At 35.7% G+C, this 18,497-nt stretch overlaps 1 protein-coding gene across 2 annotated transcripts in view; it reads left to right on the top strand.

Moving 5' to 3' along the window:
• LOC131029720 (probable ion channel POLLUX) overlaps positions 1 to 18,497 on the top strand; it is an 89,196-nt gene that overhangs the window by 68,199 nt on the left and 2,500 nt on the right. For both annotated transcript variants that reach the window (XR_009102813.2, XM_057960342.2), the window contains exons 8-9: positions 9,072 to 9,170; positions 9,480 to 9,674. Coding sequence is in view for 1 of the 2 variants with exons in the window: in XM_057960342.2 (XP_057816325.2) it covers positions 9,072 to 9,170; positions 9,480 to 9,674 (294 nt within the window). In the remaining variant the exon portion in view is untranslated. The remainder of the gene's footprint in view (positions 1 to 9,071; positions 9,171 to 9,479; positions 9,675 to 18,497) is intronic.

Below are 18,497 nucleotides of genomic sequence, written 5' to 3'. Positions count from 1 at the left end.
AAGAATATATTCAGAGCCATGCAAGTGGAGTTGAAGGGACAAATGATTTCTGAAATTCAAAATCTGAAACTTGTAAATTAGGGCTTGTAAAGGAGGGGTAAAATCAACAATAATATTAATAAATATTTAATATTAAATTATTAATAAAAAATTAATATTTCATAATAATTCATTTTTTAAAATTATTAATTAATGACCAATAATAAATAATTATTTAATTAATAATTAAAGTTTAATTTTTTTGGATAAATTATGAACATTCAACAATTGAATCTTTTCGAGTTAGGATATAATTTGTTTTTGTTAAAAACAACTTTTGGACTACAACACAATTTTCAGTTCAGTAAAAAAATGATTTTTTCAACTTTGACTTTTGACTCAAACAACGAAGATGGTGCTGATGAAGGAGCTTCTTGTACTGCAATTGAGTTTTGGATTGGGTACAATAATAGGCTTTGTCTGGGGACCATGGCAGATACTTGCAGCATATAAAGGACTTAATAATCTTAGGGTTTACAAGTTGATTGTTGCTTTATGAGTTGGGTAAAAGAGTTGAAAGCATGGCTAAATCACCTAAGGATGAAACTCATAGATTGTCTAACAAAACACGAGTTTTAATAATACATAAAGGAAATACATTCTGACGTTACAGAGACATCACAACATAGGGAAACACAATAAAAAGAACAAAAGGAGAAACCCCTTCAATCCCCAAGGAATGAAATGCTTCAAATACTGCCCACTATAGGGAAATGGAAAATGTGTACCTTCCAAATGTGATAGAAAGTAAGTAGTTTTTCTCTAAGTTGATGAATCCTGAAACATCCTAGCCACAAGGAACCCAATTTGCCATGCATTCTTATTCGCTCATGTCAAGTAGGATGAGAGCATGAACTTTGAAGTCCCTTTGACAAGCCTTTTTGTCAAATGTTTTCTTCACTCCTCCTTGATGATCAATGATCTCCATGCATTCTTTTTTGCTCATGTCAAGTAGGATGAGATTATGAACTTTGAAGTCCTTTTGACAAGTCTTTTTGTCAAATATTTTCTTTATTTGCTCTTGATGATTGATGATCCTATTGACCAATTCTGCTCTATCTTTTTCAAGTTTGGTTAAGTACATGATTTACTTTCTTAATAGCTTCTCTGAATTCATCATCTTTAATCACTTTGGTTAGCTGTAATGCTGATATCTCTCGTGTTCAACAAATTATTTAAGTCCCATGTATAATGATGAATGGTGATATAACAATAACCCTCTTTGGTGTAATCTTGTTTGCCCACAAGGCATCATATAGCTTTTTATGCTAGGTATATTGATTGGCATGCACCAATTTTTGAATGATTGTGACAGTATTCTGATTTGAAGATTTAGCTTGCACATTACCCAAAGGGTAATGATTTGATGAGTATGGCAAATTAATCTCGTATTCAAAACAAAAATCTAAGATCTCTTCAGAAGAGAAACTTGAAGCATTATTTGTTACAATCTTGTGAGGCACCCTAAAGCGTTAAATAATGTTCTCTTTCACAAAATGACACAAATTTTGGAGTAGTGTGCTTTGTTGGAATGGCCTGCACCCAGTTTGTGAAATAATTTGTCACAGTAAGAACATATACATGTTCTGTGCTTGAATTTGGATTGAAAGGCCCAATGAAATCTGAAAATGGTTTGAATGGAATGGTTGCCAACTTAATTTTTCCACTGAATTGTTGACAAGTCTGACATTTTTTCACCCACTTGTATGAATCATGGAACATGCTTGGCCAATAGTATTGTGCTCTCAATATTTTGAATGCTATAATCCATGATGAAGAGTGATCACTACAGACTTTCTCATGAAAGTCTTCCAACAACTTTTGTTGTTGCTCTTTACTTATGCATTTCAAGAAAGTTCCATTTCGTTTGTATACATATTTCCATAGTAGATACTTGAGTGCTTTCAACTTCAAAGTTCTTTGTTGCTTTTCCATATAGCTTGAACAATCTCCATACATCAAATAATCTGCTAGTTTTTTATATCATTCATTGATGTAATTGATAAACAATACCAAAGGGGATTCATTTCCTATTGATTCAATGTCTTTGTTGTCCTTATCTCCACCCTTAGCTATGAGTTGGCACAATCCTCTCCCATTTCTTAGCTTGGTAGGCTTGATTTCAAGATCATATTCTTGGACCTTTGCTGTCCACTTTTCCCATTTTGAGCACAACTCTCGCTAAGTGAAAATGGTTTTTCACTGACAAATCTGGCACAAAGACTCTAGGGTGAGAAATCTAGACGTAGAACCTAAAGTTCTTGACTTCTTTTACCATAGTATAGGCATGTTTTTCAATTTGTGAATATGGCATATAAAATTGCCACTTTTAGAAATGATAGGAGATTACATTTCTTTCTTTCAGCTTTTGCATGAGAATGGTTGACATAGTATTCTCTAAAACATAACAATAGATATAAAAGTTACAGTGTACCGAAATTGGAGCTTTACTAATAGATTCTTTGATCTTTATGAAAGCTTTTTTCCTTCATTTGTCCACTTGAAAGCTTCAGTCTTCTTCACAATAGGTGATATCTGCTGCATGAGCTTTGAAAAATAAGGTACAAACGTTTGCAAGAAAATGAATTTGCTGAAAAAACTATACACTTGTCTTGCTAGTTGGCAGAGGTAGACGATTAATAGCATCAAACCTCTCTTAGAAATGATGTGGTCTCATTACTTTCCTTCAGTTATTGCAAAAATATATTTGTTTGGATTCAAAGAAATACCAGGAAATTTGCATCCCTCAAACACACTTGCCGAGTGTTACAAATGATCTTTACATTTTTTTTCAGAAGATTTTAAGATTATCCAAGTATAATTCAATTATCTTGTCTTTCAAGTCATCAAATGCCAAATTCGTTGCTCATCAAAGAGTAGCACCTATGTTAATGGGATCAAACAACATCCATTCATAGACAAAGGTACCCCATGCAGTAGTGATTGCTGCCTTGTATTGATCTTTGATTGTAACTGCATTTTGAATGTATTTTGAACATCCATTTAGTAATAACATCTTTGAGCTTGGCATTGTTTGAAGATTATGGTCCATGATTGGCAAAGGATAATTATCCTTCAAGGAAGCTTGTTTTAGATTTCGAAAATTGATGCATATTCGGATCTCTCCATTCTTCTTGTGAATAGGGACAATATTTGATACCCATGTTGAATGATTTATTGGAAACATAATTGTTGCTACTAACATCTTTTGGATCTCCACGTAGATGGTGCCTTGTATTTGCAGATTATAGTGCCATTGTATTGGTCATGAACTTTTTTCTCTCTTCAAGAGGACAATGTTTACCCAAATTGACAACTTGGGGCTCCTCAGTTGTACTGATATTGACTTGATCATATTCAACTAACGTCTTTGCTTGAGAACTAACTTGATATGGAATCTATTGGTTGTGTCTATAAAAATGTTCTCCAAGGACACTAAACCCTTTAGAATGTTATAACACTTTAATTGAATAATTCTGGTTTGAGCATTGACCTCTGCCCCACCCTCTTCTTAAATTTATTCTTGGTAAGGAGAAGAAATTCCTTTGAAGAATAAGCTGCTGAAATGATTATTAACTTCTAGGAAATTAACAATCTGAAAGTCATTGTTGAAAACCTGCCAATTCTCTGAATTGTCTGGTAGAACTGGCCGATAGATCAACTCAATTGTGAATGTGTTGTGCTAAAAAATTGAATGTGGCATAAATAAAGAAACTGAAACAGCAAGAGCATCAGCTCTATTGTTCTCTATATGTGGAATATGTTGAATAGAAAAGGCATGAAACCACTCTATTGCATCCCATATTTGGTTTCTGTAATGTTGAAGGCAATTCTTCTTGACTTGGAAGTGTTCCTTGATTTGTTTGACAATCAATTGGACATCTCCTTCAATTTTAACATGTAATGGCCCTATTTCAGACTTACCATAATTTAGTCTTGAGACATCAATTTCAAATTAAAATGAGAATGGTAATATATTAATAAACATAACTTTATTAAAACTGAACAGATTTCATTAAAATATTGAATTGAAAAAGAGTAGAACTTATCTTGGCTCTCTCTCTGATTTACCCAAACAAAATTCTTCAGCATGTTGTTGACTCCAATAATATTTGTTAACCCTTTGGTAATATTGATTGCTCAAATCACAAACAAAAATTCCCAAATTCCTTGTAAAAGCTTAAGTGGTGTTGAAATTAAAAACACAATCAATATCTCCAAATATTACAATTGGCCCCAGTCCCTATAGTGGAGCTGCTGCTAAAAACACAACAAAAGTTGTGAAATCTTCGACCTTTTCTGCAAATACTGTTGGAAGATTCTTTTATTATAGTATTCTGAATAATTATTGGGTGGGCCCATAAAGCACTTTGGCAAGCTTCTTCGAATATGACCTGAATTTCCATTGAAGTCTTTTTTCTTAAATTCTGATATCTCTGTCAGATCAGAGGCCCCCCACGTGGTATTTCTTCCTTTATAATAAGATATGGTGTTCTCCCTGACTGGTGACTTGGTTCCTTATGCAACCGATAGTATGCTCAAGGTAATTGCTCACAAGGAGCGATCCAAAATGGTTTACTAATAAGAGACAAACTTCCACGATGCCTCCTGGGACGATTGTGAATGATTTCTTATATCTTCGTGGGACTGATAAGTTATGCTGCCAAGAGACATGTCTTATGTTAACGCACCACTTCATTACTAATTTGGTTATCGATTACCTTTACCAATCTTAATCTTATGATAGGCGCATAGGTTATCTTATTCAATCTAACTTGGTAGTGGTTGGTTGTGATTATAGTCACTGCCTTTGAATCACGTAACCATATCCTTTGATAAACATTACCTCGTGGACTAATCATATCTCAGTGGAATCCCAATCTCATCTTTGGCGCTGCTTTATTTGCGTGACACTGATACAAATTATTAATTTTATATGGTGGCTGATATTAATCATATATTACGTTATTTATAATATTACTTATATTCCCATATATTGCTGTTTAATATGATCGCTGTCCACGTTTTCTTGTTGAATGCTCTAATGGTGGACTCACACACTCCCGATAATTAGCTGCCTCCGCATTTGCAATGATTGTCTAAGTTTCTTCTTTGCCGATAACGTGAGCTCACTTTAAGCATTACAAATCCTTTTGGGGATATAAACCTTCAACACCTTATTCCCCGTAGCCCAGGAAAAAATGATTTTGATTCAGACTTTAATTCAGATCTTTAATTTCAACTACGACTTATACTATGCCCCCCGAATGAAGTGGGAAAGTTCTTATTTTTATATCGCCCAAACTGAAAGGTGGCATTCTTTGGCAATAAGAAGACACTTCTATTCATTATCGAACCCTTTCATAATGCTTATTAATCATATGCTAACTGTTGTATATGGAATGGTTTGTCATATATGATCGAACCAAATTATTATTATTTGGATATTAATCCTTGTACTGATAGTCCATTATTGATAGTTTGTGATTACATTGAGGATATAAGTGCTGATCATTACAACTTAATGTTATAATATCGATTAGTTGAAAGAGATGAAAATCAGTAGTTAAAACTTAAAACATAATTTGTATTAGTTTTGATTACATTACTGAATATCACTGTTTATTGTGAGGGGACAATCTCTGACAACAGCAGTTTATTTATATTTGATTTAATAATCAACTTTATTTATTGATCAGGATGACTTCTATATTTTATATTATATTGTCTTTTATTGAATAGTTATTTTTCTGAATTTACTTATTATTATATTTGTTTTCTAATTACTTTGTTATTTTGTCAATAATATAATATGGTAACCGTAAAATTTATATTATTATTTGATAAATATGAAATTAATATTAATATTTAATAAATATAAATTATATATTAAATCTTGTTTATTAAGATTTTATTTAGTTCATTCTATTTATTTATTTGGTTATATATATATATATATTAATATTTTAATTGTATTATTTTTATTATTAAATTCTATTTTAGAGTGGAATTATCATGTTTTGATTGTTTAGATGGGGACATCACATAACAATTTGATTCTCATATCATGAACATTCCTAAGCCCTACCGAAAGTACCTCATATTTTGCAGTATTGCTGGTACAATCAAATTGTAATTAGTAAGAAAAAGGCTATATTTTACCCTTTGGTGATATCAACACAACTCTAGGTCCCAAACTTATGCTAGAACAACTTCCATCAAATTGCATAGTCCATAAGCCTGATTCTTCTTCTTGATTTGCTGTGGAAATAATAGTGGCTTTTTTGTTGACTTCATCAGCCATCATCATATAAGTGCCAAAACCCATTTTTTGTTACAAAATCTTAGCTTTAGGATCTTGTGAAGTATGACTTTTGTTTTGGTTTTAACTTGATTTTGCCATCTTTGACTGGAATAGTTGCTTTGATGACCAATCCAATTGGATTTCTCTGCCCAAATCTTTGCAAAAGCTGCAGCTCGGCAACATTCCAGAGCTAGTTCGAACATTTGCTACCAATATGGTCACCATGAAGCATTTATCTGGATGTGCACCAGGATCTGGGCTTCATTTAAAGATCATTGCCCCATCCCATATTCTACAAATAGTCACTAGGTTCAAAGTGTTCTCTTGGCTATATGGATTCTTTGACTATAACCAGATTTGTGTGTGGGATGAGGATCAACACAAAATGACATCGCCACCAAGTGGATATTAGTGAATGCCTTTTGGATTGTCAAATTTAGGGACCACCTTCCAGGGAGTCATGGGTATCAACAAATTTGTTTTAGTCTATTTGGATGATTTTGACAATGTTTTTAAAGAGTGAAATGGACCATTTGAAACATCTTCACCACAAATTTCAATGTGGCTGGGAACTTGTCATTTGCTACAATTCAAGAAAGTGAGTTAAGCCGTTAAAACTTAGTCAAATGCTAATGTCGGGTGAATCTGTTTTGTCAGCCAATCTTGTTGAACTTGGGGAGCACATGACATAATCGTTCAAATCTGTTCTTGGACAGCTATCTCTGAAGAATATTAGTGTACTTGACAATAATTGGTCTCGCTACTGTGCAAGAATCAAATCTTGGGAAAAACTAGATGTATTAAAAGATACATAAAATATCTCAAATCTTCAACATTTGTACTATATTGTTTTAATGCATACTTTGTTTATTAAGTTTATGGCTGACGGGTAAGTTTATGCATACTTTGCTTATTTGGTTTGTCTAGTCATTCCCATATCCATGTCATGTGACTTTGTTTAACTGCTATTTGCATTTTAGAATGTTAAATATAGTGCTCTGTTTGGTTCTCTTCTAGAGTTAAGCTATTCAAGTTGCAGTATTCATTTGCTCATCTAATTTGAGTGCTATCAAGGTCAGTAGGAGACGGGTACTGGGAGACTGGTACTGGTACCATTGCAATTAATTTTCAAAAATAGGAGACGGGGTACTTGGAGATGCCAATTTTTTTAATATAATTTAATAATTTCCAGAAAATATCATGACATAGAACTTTGAAAACAAGAACAGTGGTAAAGTTGAACTTTGAAGTTTACATACACAAATCAAAATGTCAAATGCCATTGTGTCAAAGAGTCGAAGAGTTCAATAGCTTAGTTGGTAGAACACTTCAACAACAAATGGAAGGTCCTAAGTTTAAGTCTTAACTTCTCTAAATGAATTATTGTGCCAATATTTTTTGAAGCAAGATCTATTCTGAAGATTATATGACTTGACTTGAGTGCTAAGTACAAAAACTCCAAATACAAGTTTACTCGAGTATCATCTGATATGAAAGGTTGAATGATTCGGGCTGGATATCAAACACAGAAACTCTAGAATATGAATAGAGAAAATTGTATATGACTTCTCCATTCGATCCTAAAATTGTATGGTACTCCATTAGATCCTGAAATTGACTTTCCAATCGATTCCAAAATCATGGAACTCCTAGCATGCACTGCTTTATAGTAGGAAAGTAATTGTGGACCCTACACAACGTCTACCACCACCAAATCTAAGTGGGTCTTGTTTTACAGTTCCTTCTCTAAAATCTAAGACTGTCCATTAAGGATTCTTATTTCATTATCACGAGATGTTCTTTTTATCTACGCTTGATAACAGGCATTCCTCTATGAGAAATCCTGATCTCCCAGACAATATTAGACAAAAATTTATTGGACAATCATTAGACAATCTCAGCTGTTAACGTCAAATTTTGGGTGTAGCCTTGTTGAATGATTAAAGTCATGTGTATTATTTTTGGGATGAATCTCGAGGATATCTTGAGAGTGTTCTTTACAAATTGAAATAATTCAACTTCTCCAATCTTATGTTCCATGGAAGCATTTTGGCTAGTTACATTAAATCCTACAGCAACATATTTCATCATAATCTGACATATCTATTAGAATCTGCAATTATGTATTTTCTTGTCAAATACTGATAACACTTTCTACAAAAACCTTGAAATATATTTTAATTATTATTTCACAAAATAGTTGCAGAAAGTAATGTTTTCTTTCAGGATTATGTGTTACTTGAGTTCTAACTTTAGATTTTTCGTGTCTTCATTCATACAACACTTGCAATTCAATTATCATGGCTGCATGTTGTCATTTTTTTTTTATTCTGCAGGTTTTTAGGTATTGCATTGATGTTTTGTGGCTTTCATCATCGAGAGAAATGGAATGGCCTTAACAAATAAGACAATCTTACTGATAAGTCTTCTCGAATGCAAGAAGCTGGGCTAATCAAAAGGTTCCTTGGCTTTCACACTAGTAAATTGCTTCCATATCTCTGGTCATGAGGAAGGATAAGGATACAGCTTAGAAAAGTAACCTGTGAATTTTTAGGCTAGAGAATGACTACTGGTAAACATCACTAAAACAAGAAAGGATCTCCTAAAATTAAGAAGGCTATCCTAAAATTACTGGTGGAAGGTTATGGGGGTTGATAATATGGTCAAGGTCAGCGCTTGTTTTAACAGGCCATGAATTATTTTGCTCATCTCTTCCAATAATCTGCAGGTACGAAGGGGCTTTCTACCTAAAGTTTTTATTCCTCCGAAGTTTCCAGAGAAGATTCTTTTCTGTGGCTGGCGTCGTGACATTGATGATATGATTATGGTAAGAGAGTAGGTTACCCCATGCAAAGCACAATAATTTAATTTGATTGCAATATTTTGACAGCATCTCTATGCTCAATATGTTAAAAAGTGGGTTTCCTTCAAATCTAGTTTGTCCTTCTCTAATCTTTGAGGCTCTATTTTTTCATGATCTCACAAAACCATTCTTCCTGTTTCCTTTTTGTTCAACTTATGCTATTTAAAAGCATTTTAATCCTTAATAACTAGTAGATAGTTACCGTCTTTTTTTGTTGCCATTTAATCTTTTTGTCCATTTTATGACATGGCTAGTAATAATTTTCTTTTGCAGGTTCTTGAGGCTCTGTTGGCACCGGACTCAGAGTTGTGGATGTTTAATGAGGTGCCTTTGGAAGACAGAGAAAATAAGTTATTTGATGGTGGTCTTGATCTATCTGGGCTAGAAAATATTACACTTGTTCATAGGAAGGGGAATGCTGTTATCCGCCGCCACCTTGAGAGTCTTCCACTAGAGACCTTTGATTCAGTAAGAATTTTGGATAAGTTGGACTGAGAAAATGTTATGCTGTGATTTTCTAGTATATTTCTCAAGTCATATAACAAGGCTTCATGATATGCTATATCATACTCTATATGTTATGGAAAGGTTCTAAAAGGCTTAAGTGTTTTTTTTATATTGATGTCTTATGCATCAGGGTCTAAGGATGTACTTAGGATAATTCTATGTTTTGTTTCTTATACTGGTCAATCTACTCAGAATGTTAACTCTTTCTGTATTAAGGATGGAAGGTTGTATTCTTACTAAGCAAACCTTTGGAGGGCATCAGCATGATGGCCTCCAATGACATCTTTTTTGGCCAAATTTCATGTGTTATCTATTTTCACATCTTATCCAGAAAAGTTAGTCATATCATATATTTTTGTCATCTGTAGTTGCTAATAGAAAGCCTCAGTGATCTGATTATCAAGGGAAGAGTCAGTTGACTGCATATCAGCATAAATGTAGTGTCTTAGATCTATCCTTGCCATTTCAGTTCTTTGTACACTAGTTTACAAGCTAATTCTGAACATTGTCATGGTTCAATTCATATGGGCTATTCAATAGGAACAATCTCTCAAATTGTTTTGCTGAAGTAAAGACAGACAAGGAACTATTGTTCTTTTGACAGAGTTTTTAATAAATTGAATTTAATTGTAGATGGAATACACAGCTACTGGAACTAAAACACTTTCTTCATGTAAAACAAAACTATTTGTACATGTTTTGGAAGAGTTATATAAGGTTAATATTTATAAAAATAATTTCTTATTCTAAGAGTTGTAAGGTTTTCTTGGATGGTTTTGGTGTACCTGGTCTTCTATCAACAAGCTCTTCTCTGATAACTTCCATTTTTGGCACAAGAGTTGTCGATGCCAAATTGGTGTTGAAATTCTAACCCTTATGGTGCTGATACCCTGGTGCTATCGCTTGTCTTTGATAGTTTGTTGCTGAATGCGAATCAACTAGCTTTAATACTTGGAATATTTCAAATTCTTAAGCATTAGAATGTTGTCAGTCTCTAACCTTTACAGATCATATGTTTGGATATTATCAGTGTTTCAATATGATTCATGAGGGATTATGAATTTGTTATCATTCTTCTCAATCAGTACCAAATTTTTGCTTAGACGAGGAAAGTTTTGTCATTTCTGTTGAATACCACTTATTTGGAGATTTACCCTTCCCATTTGTGACAATTTGTTGTTGACCTCGATGGTAGCTCTAGTTCTCCATGATGGTTTATGTTGCACTGTAACAACTTTGATAGTCTGGGATGAAGTCTCTCTCTCTCTTTGAAAAATGGGTTCCAATCTATTGACATGGCGAAACATTTTTAGATTATTTGCATTTACTATAGAGTAGATCAGTGTGTAGCGTTATAGATAAAGCTTAAAATATTTTCACAAACTTATATGGCCTTGAATGTCAATGGATCATATCTGATCAGCTTGAATTTTCTTCAGCCTTAAATGCCTCTTTACTTAGGTACAACTATGTCGTGTCACTTTTCTGAAACTTATATGCTACTTGATGTTGAAGTTGGGCATCTGCAACTTTTGGATGCTACAATATCTTGACTCCAACAATTATTACTGCAACAAGAAATTCTTTTTATAACCCAATTCCAACTTGTTGTTCACCAAAAGTGATAACCCAAGTATACCTGCAAATCTATCTATGAGATAGCCAATCTCAATCAATGAAACACCTCAAGGCTTGGACAACATGACAAGGATATGAATCCTTCTACTCTTCAGGCTCTGCAAAACCTAGGCGGGTATACCTTTGATGCATTTAATCAGACCTATTACACACAAGACTGCATCAATCAAAAGCAGATAGATCTCAAAAGGTTCAAAAACTAAGAGATAACTGCAGATGGGCTAGATCCACACTTGCAACTCAACATTTTGAATCATGAGATGGAGGGACACTTCCACATAAAATAAAATATAAAAAGATATTCCGATTTTTGATTTTTAAATTGTGTTTTGACAACCTTTAAATATTACAAGAGACCAATGCCTTATCCAGGCCACAGAGTCATGCATAAAACTAGAAGAGAAATCTCAGATGCAAGTTCTTTTCAACATTAAATTTTCATGTACAAATGCCTTACATTAATACAATCTTCTGCTCTGTCACAAAACCATACTTATATGTAGATATCCAATATGCATTCAAAATCATTAATGTTGGGTTTTAGGATTTAAATCCTTCCTTGAAGAATACCCAAAAGACAACATTACACTCTTAGATGAATCTAAAAGAGACAACTCAAATTATCCTTGATAATATGAAATTATATGAATCTGAGTACATTTTGGAGACAATTTCATGGAAACTCACACATGCCTTGCATATGTGTGAACCTGCAAACTGAAACTAAACCTACAGTAAAGACAACACTGAAAACATAGACGAACACACTGTCATTTGCATTGATAAAAGGATGCCATCACTGGAACCTGCAATTTCGGATTTCTCCCTTGGAGCAAATCTCTCAAAAACTGGAACCCTTACAACTGAGAAGAATTGGGAATAAGAAGGAGAGGGAAGAGAATCAAATCTACAACTGAAAATTGCCAAGTGTCTCCCCTGTAACTGAATTTTGTTCCCGTGGATACTGCTTCCAAAATATCCCACATTTGTCAAAATTAACCTCATAATCGGATTCCTCATTCTGAGAGCTTTCCGAAAATATATAACACTTTATACCTTGGCCAAAAATTGAGTTCTGGGCGAATTAATTCCCCAATCTGCACCATCATTTAAATTTTTCATTTATTCATATAGTTTAAACTATATAATAAACAATTTTAATTTTAATTTTTTTGCCTCTGATGTGCTCTGACGCCTTGCCACGTGGCAGCCTTCGATTGGTTGATGGGGTCCACTGGGTGCCACCTGGGACGACACCTCATCATCGCCACATGTTCCTTGCTCATCCGCCACTTGGCCGCCACTTGGCTGCCACGTGTACACCACCTCAATGCCACATCATCGCCACTGGATTGCCACCTGTGCGCCAACTGTGTGCCACGTCACTGCCACCTCACCGGGACCCGCCTGCTGGACCGCTGACTGTACCCGCCACCTGGCTTTCGCAACTTCGCTGGTTTTAAACTACGCGCAACTTCCTTTCGCGAAATAGCGTGCACCGTTGATCCATCTCGAACTTGCTCACTCGTTAAGCCGGCCTTCCTCTACAAAATTTCGCCCGTCTACCTCGGGAAGCGTGCCTGCATGGGGTCCACTTGGTCGTCGCTCAGTCATCTCCTCTGTCACCTTGGGATCCGTGCTCGCGCGTGGGCCCACCTTGGGTGCCATCAAGCACCATCCGTCAAAAGCCTTTATGGCTTAGACATTATACATGCGTGGAGCTTTGCGTATAAACATTTAAAAATAACACTTCCCAGTGCATGTGGGATAATGCGATTAAGCCTGGAGCTGCACTTTTGGAGCTCTTTCCCTGGGTTTTAATGGCGATTTTTTTATTTGCCTGGAATTCAATGGCCCTTTCAACAACGCCATACTAGGAGGAGGCATCAAAATTGCTTAAAGGGGAGGATCGATGCTGCTGGTTTGCCTCTATTCTGCACCATACTCCATCACCAATGTCTATTACCTTTGCCGTGATGTCTTTTACCTCCGCAACTCATGGCATTTGGAAGATGCTACAATCTCATGGCGTTTGGAGGAGATAACAGGGCTGTTGCATTTTTTTTTAAAATTGAAAACCCCTCCTTCCCCCACATCACGTAGGAGGTTTGGCCTCTTGTTGCTGTTGCTGCATTTCATTAAAATTCCAATGCCTAGCAAGCACTCTGGCATTTGTTTTATTTTCTTTTTGTTTAAAAAACTCTTTTGAAACCCTCCCTGAAGATGCCACGTGAGACTCATGTTTCATTTTTTTGCAAGTGAGAGAGGGGAGAATGGCTTTTAACAGCCAATTGCATTTGCTTGAATGTATTTTGGTTTGCTGCTGTAACTGTTTCGCCATCCACTAGAGACTTCATGTGGGGTAGGAGAATGGCACAAAACATTGCCAGCATTCAAATTTGTTTGAATGTTTCCCTGTGGCTTTTCACCATGCCACGCACAGCAAGGAGAGAATGGGAGGGGAGGGTGCTGATGTTTGGATTTTGCTGTTTGAAAGTGTATTCTTTAAAAGCCCCTTTCAAAGCCACAGCTTGTGCAGAAGGAGGATGCTGGAGTTTAATGTGGCCTCCCAACACCACAATTCACTTCATATCTGCAATTGTATTTAATTTAAACCTCCCCACTCTCCACGTAGAGGCATCACTTGGCTTGAGATTTAAAATGGATTCAGCCATGTCACATTGTGCAGAGAAATTGGTATTTGGTGTAAAATTTAATGCCTTTCTTCATCCACCAGGCACAAGGAGAAATCTGGCAAATGAAATGGAGATTCATGAAGTTTGGTTATACACCTGGCAAATACTATTGCTGGAGTTCCATTCGCTTGAGGTTTCAATGCTGCCCTACCATAGAACGTGAGGGAGAAGTATGCTGCACCTTGCCAATTGCAATTCACCTTGGAGTTTCAATGGCGTAACCTTCAGCACAGAGAGGATGCTTGGCAAAATCACGTGGAGTGTGGGATGCCCATTTGCATTTGTTGAGGACATTCTAATGTCTTTTCAACCTCCATGTTCCTCACACACAGCAAGGAGGACATTAACAGAGTTTGGGAATTTGGAACTACACCTTGGAATTCAAATTCTGAAGTTTTTATTGCCAGCCAAAGGAATACCATAAAGTTCCATAAAAACTTCTCAGTTATATGCCCACATAATGAAATGAAATCATCTCTTAATAAACCAATTTGCCAATATGCATTTGAGCTAGTATTGATATGCATTACTCGCCATGAAATAAGAACATTTCACAATAAAATTTAATGCACGGGCATGAGCCAGGTCGGGCCCCAAAGTGGGTCCGACTAAATTTTTTTTCGTTTTCAAGCAACTAGCCTCTGGAATGCTTCACTGACCTCAAACATACCTCTGGAAACGATCGGCATCGTTTTCGGATCATTAATCCGCATTTTACAACCTTCAGGCAATTACGCCACAATTTTCGCATTTAATCGCGAAGATGTAATTTTCAAACCTGTCAAAACACCTTTCTGGAGCTCGCCATCTGACAGGCGTGTACTCTGATATACAAGGATGACTTCTACCAAACGGTTTCTCAAGACGAGTCCCGAGCGAAGAGATATTAATTTCCGAAAATGCCTAACTGGCTTTGTCGACATTGAGGACCTGATGAAGTCAATGTCCTGGCAACACATTTCGCCTTTCTCAAAAATATCAAACGACATCCGTAGGTCCTCAAATTCGGAACATAGGTACCTTAAAGTACATATTAAATCTTTGAATTCTCAGTTCAATCACCAGACTGACAGGATGCAAACGACGCGCTCACAAAAACGGCTACATTAACTGATATAGCACTGAAAGTACGGATAACTGAAAATGATGGCTAAATGAATCCTTTTGAAAACCGATCAAACGGATTGATAAAGGCTTGAAATTTGAAATGTAGCTCATCATTTATACCAGTAATAACCCGGAGCAATCATTATGGCATGACGCTTACTGAGGCAACTTTTACACTTGTGCGAAACAGGGCTCCGACTAGCTGTCGAAACAGGGACTTGCCAAAACATAGAAACTGCAAATGGATTTGGCTTCAAAAACTGAGCAAATGGATTCGTCAAGACTTGAAATTTTGCAAATTGACTTACATTTATGCATAGAATTGAATCCATTTTGAAATTCTCCATGACGATCAACAGGGAAAAATATATAATCGCTCAAAGTAGGCTACTCAATAAAATCTGCATTTGTGCCTAAAATGCACTTCCAGCTCACCCCTCAAAATGGGTACCTCATAAACTTATCCAAATTGAATTTTGAAAGTTGCACATCGCTGAATAGGCCAAATGAAAGGTGTGGGACATGAATCCCGAGCCTTACCCTCTGAAAATCAACCGGCTCCATTTTACCCCCTTGCTAACTAGGCCATTCAAACTGACTCATTTGGAAATGCAAAGCAAAAATTTGGATTGGGCCTCTAAACTTGACTCAATTTTAATCAGTCCCAACACAACTATTTATTGATGATGTAGACAGGTTCTAGGAGGCTCCTAGTAAGCTACAAAACACCTTGACTCTAGTTGTCCTTGGTTGGGAGAGATGATATTTTTGTCTTAGGTAGGTAAATGCTGGTTTAATTTTATAAAATAGTGAAAGTTTGGAAGCAATGCATGTTTACAAGCTGAGACAGTTCAAAAAAAGAAGCCGAGATTTGGATAAATGGTGTGCAGCAAGCTAAATGGTAAAAAGTCTCTGAATAATGAAGGCATAGATAACTTTTGAACAACAATCCACCTTGAGGTTTAAAGATAAAGCATGTTGATTTTGCATCGCAGTCTTGCCAATGTATGCCATGTTTCTGCAAATAGCTTTATTTGTGTATGGAATATAACAATAAACTCGTGAATTTTTACCCTTAGTTGACTTGTGTTATGTTTATTATATTTAATCTATTTTATGCTGCTTTAAGTAATTCTTTATTTGTGATGTAAAATTATAATTAAAGGCCATGCAGCAATTCGTATCTATTAGGTTGAGGTTAAGGTAACATGATCACCTAAATAACTTGTACAGATTCCTTAAATTCATCCATATCACATTAACACCATGGTTGTTGACTACAAGATTGTCATCATTGTGGACTACTTCTGGTGTAGATAATTTTAACACATCATGTTCTGGTTTGGTATGGGCCAAGGAGATCATGACTCTTTCACGCACATTAGTCTCTAACACTTGGAATAAAAAGTTTGGCCATATGGACAGTTGTAGGGATGGCTTACATTTTCTTAATTGATCAAATGAATAGGATATAACAACTTTGGCTTCTTCAAATTCCAAATAAATCATCCACTTCATCTATCACATATTCTTCAGCTTGATTTGTGTTTGGAGAAATTACCATAGCTTATGTTCTAAATGTTTAACCTCTTTTCCAAGAAGGCAACAACACCATTTTCATACAGGATAATGATAGTGTAATGATCACTATCATGTGGAATATCTCCAAATTTACTTTCTTAGCTATGTTTTACCAAGTTTCCTAATGGGGGGACCAAGGGCCTAAGTTTGGGGATGGCGGGGGGACGATGACGGGATGGCTCAAATACATGTAGTACGTGAAAAATTAGTTATAAAAAGATGTGTAAGGAATAAGTATAAGAACTGTAAATGAAACTTTGCCACACTATGTAAAGTTTACCCTAATAAACATTAACAACATTAAAATGATTGCATTGAAAATTTGAAATTTGAACATTTATAATGGTGGGCAGGGTTTCGGAACTGTGGGAGCAAAGTACAAACCGACATTAAGTATTAAGATTTGCAAATGAAACTTTGGCATACTAAGTGAAGTTTAAAGTTTTACACTAATAAACATAAAAAACATGGAAATGATTGCATAAACAATAAGAATGGTGGGCGGAGGTTTAGAGTTAAGGGGTAGTGCCCCTCGGGGGGGTGTTGATTGTGGCTTTGTCTATGAATATGTAGAGATTTGCAACAAGGGATATGTATCATGTAGATTTTTATGATCATGATTCATCATTGGCTGATTAGGCTATTACTTGCTTAGATTTATAGTTTGATGGGGGTTTGGGGCAACACCAAAACGACGTTGAGGGTACCCTTTGCGGGGGTCTGGGGGTGAGAGAGAGATGTAGAGAGATATGTCTAGATCTTGGGGGAGAGGTTAGAGAGTGAGATAGATAGAGGTAGATGGGGATAGAGGAAGAGTGATAGGTAGAGAGATAAGTCTATAGTTTGGGGGAGATAAAGAGAGAGATAGAGAGAGTGAGAGAATACTGATAAGTTGCTGATTAGATTACTGAAATTTGACTAGGTCTGAAAATTTATATATCTTCTAAAACCTAGAATCTACATTATAATTCCTAGAGATTTGAAACCACTCTCAAAAATCTTGCTAATATATGCATGAAATATAATTTAAAGTATGATGACTTATACTTAAATGTTATATTTCATGTGTATATTCTGATGAAGAGAATGAGACTGAGTTGAAGACAAGGATGCCATTTTCACCATTTTTTGCTTAAAGACCAAGTTTCTAAGTGGGGGCTATGAAAGACTCCTAGGTGTCCCTTGGACGGCCAACATCCCGTCGTCTCAGTGGTGTCCCAACGATGGCAGAGGTTTGGCGGGGGGTGGTCACGACCCATCCCCGTGTCTTGAAGATATCCCGTCCCGCAAACAGCAGGGAAATGTGGGGTGGACACATTCCTGTGTTTCACTGCATATTAGATATTGCATGATGGTTCGTGATGTGTATCTGTGCTAAATCAGTACAATACCCATCACATGCTCAGATATGGCTATTCAAATCTGCAATGGTGAGATGAAAATATAGAATTGAAACTGACTTTGGTTTGTTTCAGGATTTCAATTGATTACTCCGAAGGTAAGCTAACTTGTTCAGAGATCAGTCTAATTGCAAAAGATTAAAATGAAGATTGTATTGAATTTGGGAAGGCTTAGAGAAATTCTCTTTTGCAGTTAAACTGTGTGTTGCAGTCTATTTACAAAGGACCGATCTTTTAAAAAATGAACATTGTCAAGAAATTTTAAACATGCCGTATCATTTTCAGCAATTTGTCTTGGTCATGAATATTTAATATATTTGGATTTAGTTTGTGGCAAAAATTAGAATTTACCTTTCTTTTTG

This window comes from Cryptomeria japonica, chromosome 9 (assembly GCF_030272615.1).
Source record: "Cryptomeria japonica chromosome 9, Sugi_1.0, whole genome shotgun sequence".
NCBI classification, from domain to species: domain Eukaryota; kingdom Viridiplantae; phylum Streptophyta; class Pinopsida; order Cupressales; family Cupressaceae; genus Cryptomeria; species Cryptomeria japonica.
Note: the sequence above shows the minus strand (reverse complement) of the source record. Positions and strands in the feature narration are given on the sequence as shown.